Source organism: Lolium perenne, chromosome 6 (assembly GCF_019359855.2).
Source record: "Lolium perenne isolate Kyuss_39 chromosome 6, Kyuss_2.0, whole genome shotgun sequence".
Taxonomy (NCBI): Eukaryota; Viridiplantae; Streptophyta; class Magnoliopsida; order Poales; family Poaceae; genus Lolium; species Lolium perenne.
The window spans coordinates 1,521,790-1,532,731 of record NC_067249.2 but is presented as its reverse complement, the minus strand read 5'-3'; the positions used below and the strand labels follow the sequence as shown (position 1 = coordinate 1,532,731).

Here is a 10,942-nt window from a genome sequence, read left to right as displayed (position 1 = left end):
GTAACAGATTGCTCTCTCAGTAGACACGATCGAAAGTCTCCCGGTTCCTGAGCTGCGCAGCGTGGCGTCCAACTCGTATCGGCGACTTGGGAGATATACGCGTGCGAGGCACGAATGAAAAATGGGTCGGCGAATGAAAAAACATACGAAGGAGATCACATCTTTATTGATTAACACATGGGGCTACATGGCGACTCATGTGTAGAATCGGCGAAGGAGATTGACGTTCCACGGGCGCTCGACTTCTCGGGTGAGCAGGTTGCCGTCACCGTCCTTGCGCACGACGGTGAGGTAATACGCATCGTTGCCGAGCACGCGGCTGATGGCGAATGGGCCCTCCCATGGGGGCGACAGCTTGTGCATGCCTTTTTTGTCCTGGATGAGGCGAAGGACGAGGTCGCCTTCCCGGATGGAGCGACTGCGCATGCGGCGACTATGATATCGGCGAAGGCCTTGTTGGTAGATGCCCGTTCTGGAGAGGGCAAGTTCTCGGTCCTCGTCAAGGAGGCCGACTCCGTTCTGACGGGCGAGCTCATTTTCTTCCTCCGTGTAGTTGGCGACGCGCGGCGAATCGTGGTCGATGTCCGTGGGCATGATGGCCTCCGCTCCATTGACCAGGAAGAAAGGGGTGTACCCCGTTGATCTGTTGGGCGTTGTGCGAATGCCCTAGAGGACAAAGGGGAGCTCCTCCGCCCAGCATCCGGCGGCTCGCTCCAGGGGTACTTGCAGGCGCGGCTTGAGGCCGTGGAGGATGCTCTGGTTGGCTCGCTCAGCTTGGCCGTTTGACTCGGGATGTGCGACTGAGGCGAGGTCGAGTCGAATCCCATTATCTTCGCAGAATTCTGCCATTTCTCCCTTGGCGAAATTGGTGCCGTTGTTGGTGATGATGCTGTGCGGGTACCCGTAACGGTATATCAGCTCCCGCAGGAACTTGGTCGCCGTCTTGCCATTGCATTTTTTGATGGGTTTAGCTTCCACCCATTTTGTGAACTTGTCGACGGCGACTAGGAGGTGCGTGTAGCCACCGGGGGGCTGTCTTAAACTTGCCCACCATGTCCATGCCCCAGACAGCGAAAGGCCAGGTGAGGGGGATGGTCTTCAGCGCGGAGCCTGGCAGGTGCGACTGGCTCGCGTAGTTCTGGCACCCAACACACGCGCTGACGAGCTTGACTGCGTCAGCGTGGGTGGTAGGCCAGTAGAAACCATGGTGGAAGGCTTTGGCGACGAAGGAGTGAGCGCCAGCGTCGTGGCCGCAATCGCCCGTGTGTATGTCGCGCGGAATTTGGCGACCTTCCTCTGGAGGCACGCAGCAATGGAAGATACCGAAGACGATGTGCTTGTACAACTCCTTGTTGATGATCGTGAAGGATTTGCAATGGCGCACGATCATGCGCGCTTCTGCTTCGTCCATGGGCATTATTTTCCGCTCGAGGTAGTTCATGTACGGCTCCGTCCAGTCCCCAGCGTCTGAGGCGACTGCGATGAGGACCGAGTCTGGAGCTGGGGGCTCGGCGATGTCGATCTCGCAGGGCGGTCGCACCGACGGGCGAGTGAGGATGTCGAGGAAGATGCCCGGTGGCGGTGGCTGCCGCTTGGAGCCGAGTCTGGAGAGAGCGTCAGCCTCCTCATTCTTGCGCCTGTCAACCCACTCGACGATCTAACCAGCAAAGCTGGCACCGGCCTGATCGACCCCCCTCTTGTAGACGATCATGTTGGCATCGGTGGCGTCGCAGGTGCTGGATATCTGGCTGGCGACTAGGGCGGAGTCACCGAAGCAGCGGAGGCGAGCTGCACCCATTTCTTTGGCGACTCGCATGCCAGGGAGAAGTGCCTCGTATTCGGCCACATTGTTGGTGCAGGGCTCGAATTGTAGCTGCAGGACATACCTCATTGTGTCTCCCTTTGGGAACGTGAGGACGATGCCCGCTCCGACGCCCTCGAGGTTCTTGAAGCCATCGAACTAGAGGGTCCAGTGCTTGCTTTCCACCAGGGAGGGTTGTTGCTGATGCTCCTCCCAATTGACAAAGAAGTCTGCCAGCGCCTGGGATTTGACCGCATGGCGAGGCTCATTGGTGATTTTGTGGACGCCGAGCTCAACTGCCCAATTGGCGACCCGCCCGGTCGCATCCCGATTGAGGATGATGTCGGACAATGGCGTCGAAGAGATGACCTTGATGGGGTGCTCGTGGAAGTACGGGGCCAGTCGCCGCTGGGCCCTGAACACGGAGTAGAACATCTTTAGGTAGTGTGGGTACCGTTGCTTCAACTCGGTGAGCACCTCGCTGATGTAGTACACCGGGCGTTGTACGAGTTGCTCCTTGCCCTCCTCCTTGCGCTCGAAGACCATGACGGCGCTGCCGGCGCGATTCGATGCCATGACGTAGAGAAGCATGGGCTCCTTTGGCAGCGGTGCGGCGACGACGGGGGCATTTTGGAGGGCTGCCTTGAGGGCCTCAAAGGCGCTCTACGCTTCGCTCGTCCACTCGAAGGAATCAGACTTCTTCAAGAGACGATAGAGAGGCATGGCCTTATCGCCGAGCCGGGGGATGAAGCGACTGAGCGCAGCGACCCGCCCGACGAGCTTCTGTGCATCGAGGAGGCATGCGGGCCTGTTGATGCGCATGACGGCTGAGATCTTCTCCGGGTTAGGTCCAATCCCTCTCTTGGAGATGACGTAGCCGAGTATCTGCCCTGTTGGCACACCGAAGGTGCACTTCAGGGGGTTCAGCTTGATCTGGTAGCGCCGGAGATTGGCGAAGGTCTCGGTGAGGTCGGCGACTAGGTCGTCCTTCCAAGCCGATTTGACCACGATGTCGTTGATGTACACGTGAACGTTGCACCCGATTTGCTTTTCGAGGCAGTTCTGCATGCAGCGCTGGTACGTGGCTCCGGCGTTTCTGAGGCTGAATGACATGGCGGTGTAGCAGTACGCGCCAAGCGGCGTGATGAACGCCGTCTTCTCCTGATCCTCGATGGCCATCTTGATCTGATTGTACCCAGAGTATGCATCGAGGAAGCATAGCGACTCCGACGAATGGATCCTTGGGGCAGGCCCGATTAAGGCTAGTGTAATCAATACACATTCGCCATGTCTTGTTCTTTTTCAGCACCAGGACTGGGTTTGCCAGCCACTTGGGGTGCTTGATTTCCATGATGAACCCGGTGACGGGTAGCTGGTTCACCTCTTCGGCGATTGCGCGCCTGACATAGGCATCCCCAATGGGCCTGCCGAAGATGGTACCCGGGGTTTACTGAAGGCCCACGATTCGATGAATATGAAGATTCGGAAGCCCAAGTTAGTATTAAGGAAAGCTAGAGTTGTATTACGAAAAACATACTTGTAATCTTACGGGATGAGTTAGAAACCTTCCCGGACTCTGTAATGTGTGTACTACGAATCCCTCGACTCCACCTCCTATATAAGGGGGAGTCGAGGGACAAAGAAAGGATCGATTCATTGTCTCACGCAACCCTAGTTTTTACATCGTCGAGTACTTTTCGGCTGAAACCTTCGAGATCTACTTGCCCTCTACTTCCGCTAAAACCCTAGTCTACAATCCGTAGGCATTGATAAGTTAATCCCTTGTCAATTGGCGCCGTCTGTGGGAATTGGAGGTGTCAAGGATCTGATCTCGATGGCACGTTCAAGATCGTCGACTTCGTCAACTGCAAGCAACGCGATGGATAGAGATAAATAGATCGAAACTGGTCTAATTGATTTTGTTCCTCACCCACCCTCCCGTTTGGATGCATATGCGTATCTGGAGGAGCCCATGGAGATGACGTTCGGAAAGTTCCACTTCCGCGTCGAGAAAGAAGTAGCGTATCGTCTCGAAATTCCGATCTCGTCGGGATTATCAGCGGTCGATCCCGATTTTTTGAGTTCTGCATCGTCAATCGAGTCAGGCGACGAGGAGACTTCGTCGCCACGCTTCATCAGTACTGTGGCAAGCGAAAAACTCGCCAAGATCTTCAGCGACATGTCTTTCGAGTCATCTGCGGACTCTGATATAAGCGATGACCCGAGCAACATAGACAGCTTCAACTTCATCGACAGATCCAATGTTGTGGGGAAGGTCTTCACCACTCTCTATGATGGTGTCACCAAACCTGACAAAGTTCAGAATCCAAAATATCATCAGATCTATGCCATTGGAGAACCAAGTCGCCCACAGGAGGAGACGTCAGAGAATTTCGACGATGCGGGAAATCCGTATGTCGACCCTGCAGATCTCACTCGAGGTTTAGGAACAAAATATGTTGGGCCTGGAGCGCGGCAGATGATACAATTTCCGCAGGCAGTATGGGATAGAGTTGCGAGAGCCATTGATGGCACAGAACCAATGACTGTAACGGCGACACCTGAGGAGTTACAAGCATATCAATATAGGCTTGCACGTATCAGGCGGGAGCTCGAGAAACAAAAAAACGAGTTGGACAGGAGGCAGGAAGCGGCTTCCGCGTCAAGCAGGCGAAGGGCGGATTTGAGTCGACAATCTGGCACTTCGGGAGATAGTCACAGAGCAGCTCGAAATAGAGCAAGATCGCGGCTGCAGGATATACCTGAGGCAGATAGGGAGAATCTGGTTCAAAACCTCGACATGTCCTTTATGTCGATAGACACGAGGGGGAACATTATCCCTAAGACACCAGAAGCTGGGTACATGGCGACGCAGGCTTTCATCCTCGCATCCAAGCCACCTCCCGGAGATCCAAGAGAAGCATTGTACAATATGGCCATGGCAGGAGTTGGAGCCATGGGAACGGCGTTTATAAATTCGCCTCCCGAAGGATCAGCAAGGCAAAATAGTCCACGACCTACTGCAGCAGCACCAGGTCCCGAGAGAACAAGTGGGGCAAGAGATACAGCAACTCAAGCACAGGTAGACAGAGCATGACAAAATAGAAGGGGACATCGGCATTCCCCAGAGATAGATGACGAGGATATGTGTGGGCTACCGTGCTTTACAAGGAGGGTCCGGAAAACTCGGGTTCCTTCAGGGTTTAAGTTACCCGATAATTTCAAAAAAATTGATGGCCTGCAAGATCCCGAGGATTGGCTAGTCGATTACCTCGAGACGGTGAAGCTGATAGGTGGAACGAGAGCAACAGCCATGCAGAGTATTCAAGTACACCTGAGTGGAGCCGCAAGATCTTGGATAAAGAAGCTTCCTCCAGGTTCCATCGACAGCTGGGACAGTTTTGAGGATGTATTTGATACGTCTCCAACGTATCGATAATTTCTTATGTTCCATGCCACATTATTGATGTTATCTACATGTTTTATGCACACTTTATGTCATATTCGTGCATTTTCTGGAACTAACCTATTAACAAGATGCCGAAGTGCCAGTTGCTGTTTTCGGCTGTTTTTGGTTTCAGAAATCCTAGTAACGAAATATTCTCAGAATTGGACGAAATCAACGCCCAGGGGCCTATTTTTCCACGAAGCTTCCAGAAGTCCGAAGACGAAACGAAGTGGGGCCACAGGGTGGCCAAACCCTAGGGCGGCGCGGCCCACCCCCTGGCCGCGCCGACCTATGGTGTGGGGCCCCTGTGCCCCCTCCTGACTTGCCCTTCCGCCTACTTAAAGCCTCCGTGACGAAACCCCCAGTACCGAGGGCCACGATACGGAAAACCTTACTGAGACGTCGCCGCCGCCGATCCCATCTCGGGGGATCCAGGAGATCGCCTCCGGCACCCTGCCGGAGAGGGGAATCATCTCCCGGAGGACTCTACACCGCCATGGTCGCCTCCGGTGTGATGTGTGAGTAGTCTACCCCTGGACTATGGGTCCATAGCTGTAGCTAGATGGTTGTCTTCTCCCCATTGTGCTATCATTGTCGGATCTTGTGAGCTGCCTAACATGATCAAGATCATCTATCTGTAATTCTATATGTTGCGTTTGTTGGGATCCGATGAATAGAGAATACTTGTTATGTTGATTATCAAAGTTATATCTATGTGTTGTTTATGATCTTGCATGCTTTCCGTTACTAGTAGATGCTCTGGCCAAGTAGATGCTTGTAACTCCAAGAGGGAGTATTTATGCTCGATAGTGGGTTCATGCCTGCATTGACACACAGGACGGTGTGAGAAAGTTCTAAGGTTGTGTTGTGCTGTTGCCACTAGGGATAAAACATTGATGCTATGTCTAAGGATGTAGTTGTTGATTACATTACGCACCATACTTAATGCAATTGTCTGTTGCTTTGCAACTTAATACTGGAAGGGGTCGGATGATAACCTGAAGGTGGACTTTTTAGGCATAGATGCAGTTGGATGGCGGTCTATGTACTTTGTCGTAATGCCCAATTAAATCTCACTATACTCATCATGATATGTATGTGCATGGTCATGCTCTCTTTATTTGTCAATTGCCCAACTGTAATTTGTTCACCCAACATGTTGTTTATCTTATGGGAGAGACACCTCTAGTGAACTGTGGACCCCGGTCCAATTCTCTTTACTGAAATACAATCTCTTGCCAATCTTTGTTTCTTGTTTTCTGCAAACAATCATCTTCCACACAATACGGTTAATCCTTTGTTACAGCAAGCCGGTGAGATTGACAACCTCACTATTTCGTTGGGGCAAAGTACTTTGGTTGTGTTGTGCAGGTTCCACGTTGGCGCCGGAATCCCTGGTGTTGCGCCGCACTACATCTCGCCGCCATCAACCTTCAACGTGCTTCTTGACTCCTACTGGTTCGATAAACCTTGGTTTCTTACTGAGGGAAACTTGCTGCTGTACGCATCACACCTTCCACTTGGGGTTCCCAACGAGCGTGTGCTTTACGCGTCATCAAGCTAAATTTCTGGCGCCGTTGCCGGGGAGATCAAGACACGCTGCAAGGGGAGTCTCCACTTCTCAATCTCTTTACTTTGTTTTTGTCTTGCTTAGTTTTATTTACTACTTTGTTTGCTGCACTAAATCAAAATACAAAAAAATTAGTTGCTAGTTTTACTTTATTTGCTATCTTGTTTGCTATATCAAAAACACACAAAAATTAGTTACTTGTATTTACTTTATCTAGTTTGATTTATTTATTGTCTTGCACTCTATATTAAAAATACAAAAAAATTAGTTACTTTTATTACCATGTCTAGCTCTGAACCTGTTACTTCTTCGCCTGAAGAATTAGTCTTCACTTTTAAACAAGGGGATGAGAAGAGTTTTAAGGATGCTTGGTCTAGAATTTTTACTTCTTATCGTAAAACTGAACCTCAAATGACTCTAAGTTTGCTCCTTAGTAATTTTTATTTTGGTCTTATGGTTCGTTATAGATATGCTTTGGATACTTTAGTGGGAGGAGATTTCCTTCATTGCAATGGGGATCAAGCTTTTAATGCCATAAAGAAGTTGGTTGCATCACATGATTCAGCTAATAACTTTGATTCAGCCCTCACTAGCATATATAGTAGATTAAACAATCTCGAGATAAGTACATCTCGCCTGGATGATAACTATTGCCACGTTCGTAATCGTCTTGAACAAGTTTTAGTGAACTCTAAACTCTCATTGTGGGATCCTGCTGTTAAAATTGTTATCGGTGATCGAACTCTCCATGCCTACTGTGATATTATGTATGAATTTTGCCTTATGCCTGAAAGTATTTATAAATCTTTGAAACTTTGGGGAGTTGATGAAGGAGGAGAAGAAATAACTCTCATTGATAACTCTACTATAATTCCTAAAGGAATAGCCGCAGGTGTGCATACAACCATTCTTGGAAGAACAATATCCATTGATTATCTTGTTGTTGAAACAGGAAAACTTACACTCGGAAGATCCCTGCTGAAACTATTGGGAGCAGTCATTGATGTTGGAGAAGGCACTCTGAAATTCACCTCTATACCGGGGGGAAATCATATATTTCCTAAACCAAAGGGAAAGAAAAACAACAAGAAAGGTAAGGGTAAAGCCCAAGGTAAGGTTGACACTTCGTCTCTTGATAATACTTGATACACACTTTCTGCGCCTAGCTGAAAGGCGTTAAAGAAAAGCGCTTATGAGAGACAACCCATGTTTTTACCTACAGTACTTTGTTTTTAATTTGTGTCTTGGAAGTTGTTTACTACTGTAGCAACCTCTCCTTATCTTAGTTTTGTGTTTTGTTGTGCCAAGTTAAGCCGTTGATAGAAAAGTAAGTACTAGATTTGGATTACTGCGCAGTTCCAGATTTCTTTGCTGTCACGAATCTGGGTCCACCTCCCTGTAGGTAACTCAGAAAATTATGCCAATTTACATGCATGATCCTCAGATATGTACGCAACTTTCATTCAATTTGAGCATTTTCATTTGAGCAAGTCTGGTGCCATTTTAAAATTCGTCAATACGAACTGTTCTGTTTTGACAGATTCTGCCTTTTATTTTGCATTGCCTCTTTTGCTATGATGGATGAATTTCTTTGATCCACTAATGTCCAGTAGCATTATGCAATGTCCAGAAGTGTTAAGAATGATTGTGTCACCTCTGAATATGTTAATTTTTATTGTGCACTAACCCTCTAATGAGTTGTTTCGAGTTTGGTGTGGAGGAAGTTTTCAAGGATCAAGAGAGGAGTATGATGCAACATGATCAAGGAGAGTGAAAGCTCTAAGCTTGGGGATGCCCCGGTGGTTCACCCCAGCATATATCAAGAAGACTCAAGCGTCTAAGCTTGGGGATGCCTTGGGCATCCCCTTCTTCATCGACAACATTATCAGGTTCCTCCCCTGAAACTATATTTTTATTCCATCACATCTTATGTGCTTTTTCTTGGAGCGTCGGTTTGTTTTTGTTTTTGTTTTGTTTGAATAAAATGGATCCTAGCATTCACTTTATGGGAGAGAGACACGCTCCGCTGTAGCATATGGACAAGTATGTCCTTGGTTTCTACTCATAGTATTCATGGCGAAGTTTCTCCTTCGTTAAATTGTTATATGGTTGGAATTGGAAAATGATACATGTAGTAATTGCTATAAATGTCTTGGGTAATGTGATACTTGGTAATTGTTGTGCTCATGTTTAAGCTCTTGCATCATATGCTTTGCACCCATTAATAAAGAAATACATAGAGCATGCTAAAATTTGGTTTGCATATTTGGTTTCTCTAAGGTCTAGATAATTTCTAGTATTAAGTTTGAACAACAAGGAAGATGGTGTAGAGTCTTATAATGTTTTCAATATGTCTTTTATGTGAGTTTTGCTGCACCGGTTCATCCTTGTGTTTGTTTCAAATAACCTTGCTAGCCTAAACCTTGTATCGAGAGGGAATACTTCTCATGCATCCAAAATACTTGAGCCAACCACTATGCCATTTGTGTCCACCATACCTACCTACTACATGGTATTTCTCCGCCATTCCAAAGTAAATTGCTTGAGTGCTACCTTTAAAATTCCATCATTCACCTTTGCAATATATAGCTCATGGGACAAATAGCTTAAAAACTATTGTGGTATTGAATATGTAATTATGCACTTTATCTCTTATTAAGTTGCTTGTTGCGCGATAACCATGTTCACTGGGGACGCCATCAACTATTCATTGTTGAATTTCATGTGAGTTGCTATGCATGTTCGTCTTGTCTGAAGTAAGAGCGATCTACCACCTTATGGTTAAGCATGCATATTGTTAGAGAAGAACATTGGGCCGCTAACTAAAGCCATGATCCATGGTGGAAGTTTCAGTTTTGGACAAATATCTTCAATCTCAAATGAGAAAATTATTAATTATTGTTACATGCTTATGCATAAAAGAGGAGTCCATTACCTGTTGTCTATGTTGTCTCGGTATGGATGTCTAAGTTGAGAATAATCAATAGCGAGAAATCCAAAATGCGAGCTTTCTCCTTAGACCTTTGTACAGGCGGCATAGAAGTACCCCTTTGTGACACTTGGTTAAAACATGTGCATTGTGATGATCCGGTAGTCCAAGCTAATTAGGACAAGGTGCGGGCACTATTAGTATACTATGCATGAGGCTTGCAACTTATAAGATATAATTTACATGATACATATGCTTTATTACTACCGTTGACAAAATTGTTTCATGTTTTCAAAATCAAAGCTCTAGCACAAATATAGCAATCGATGCTTTTCCTCTATGAAGGACAATTCTTTTACTTTCAATGTTGAGTCAGTTCACCTATTTCTCTCCACCTCAAGAAGCAAACACTTGTGTGAACTATGCATTGATTCCTACATACTTGCTTATTGCACTTACTATATTACTCTATGTTGACAATATCCATGAGATATACATGTTACAAGTTGAAAGCAACCGCTGAAACTTAATCTTCCTTTGTGTTGCTTCAATGCCTTTACTTTGAATTATTGCTTTATGAGTTAACTCTTATGCAAGACTTATTGATGCTTGTCTTGAAGTGCTATTCATGAAAAGTCTTTGCTATATGATTCACTTGTTTACTCATGTCATATACATTGTTTTGATCGCTGCATTCACTACATATGCTTTACAAATAGTATGATCAAGATTATGATGGCATGTCACTCCAGAAATTATCTGTGTTATCGTTTTACCTGCTCGGGACGAGCAGAACTAAGCTTGGGGATGCTGATACGTCTCCAACGTATCGATAATTTCTTATGTTCCATGCCACATTATTGATGTTATCTACATGTTTTATGCACACTTTATGTCATATTCGTGCATTTTCTGGAACTAACCTATTAACAAGATGCCGAAGTGCCAGTTGCTGTTTTCGGCTATTTTTGGTTTCAGAAATCCTAGTAACGAAATATTCTCAGAATTGGACGAAATCAACGCCCAGGGGCCTATTTTTCCACGAAGCTTCCAGAAGTCCGAAGACGAAACGAAGTGGGGCCACAGGGTGGCCAAACCCTAGGGCGGCGCGGCCCACCCCCTGGCCGCGCCGACCTATGGTGTGGGGCCCCTGTGCCCCCTCCTGACTTGCCCTTCCGCCTACTTAAAGCCTCC

The 10,942-nt window shown here is 47.3% G+C and overlaps 1 protein-coding gene across 1 annotated transcript; it reads right to left on the bottom strand.

Moving 5' to 3' along the window:
• Nucleotides 1-666: 666 nt before the first annotated feature.
• Nucleotides 667-1,891, bottom strand: LOC127310872 (uncharacterized). The gene is made up of 3 exons (XM_051341503.1): nt 1,706-1,891; nt 1,052-1,657; nt 667-942 (listed from the first exon to the last, which is right to left on the bottom strand). The coding sequence occupies exons 1-3, from the start codon at nt 1,889-1,891 to the stop codon at nt 667-669; spliced, it is 1,068 nt and encodes a 355-aa protein (XP_051197463.1).
• Nucleotides 1,892-10,942: the final 9,051 nt, after the last annotated feature.

Excerpts from the sequence above, each read along its gene's own strand:
- LOC127310872 (XM_051341503.1), bottom strand. The coding sequence starts at position 1,891 with ATGAGGTATGTCCTGCAGCTACAATTCGAGCCCTGCACCAACAATGTG. Across the intron at positions 1,658-1,705 it reads CCACCGATGCCAACATGATC|ATCGTCGAGTGGGTTGACAG; the intron begins GTCTACAAGAGG and ends TTTGCTGGTTAG. Across the intron at positions 943-1,051 it reads CTGTCTGGGGCATGGACATG|ACGGCGACCAAGTTCCTGCG; the intron begins GTGGGCAAGTTT and ends TGCAATGGCAAG.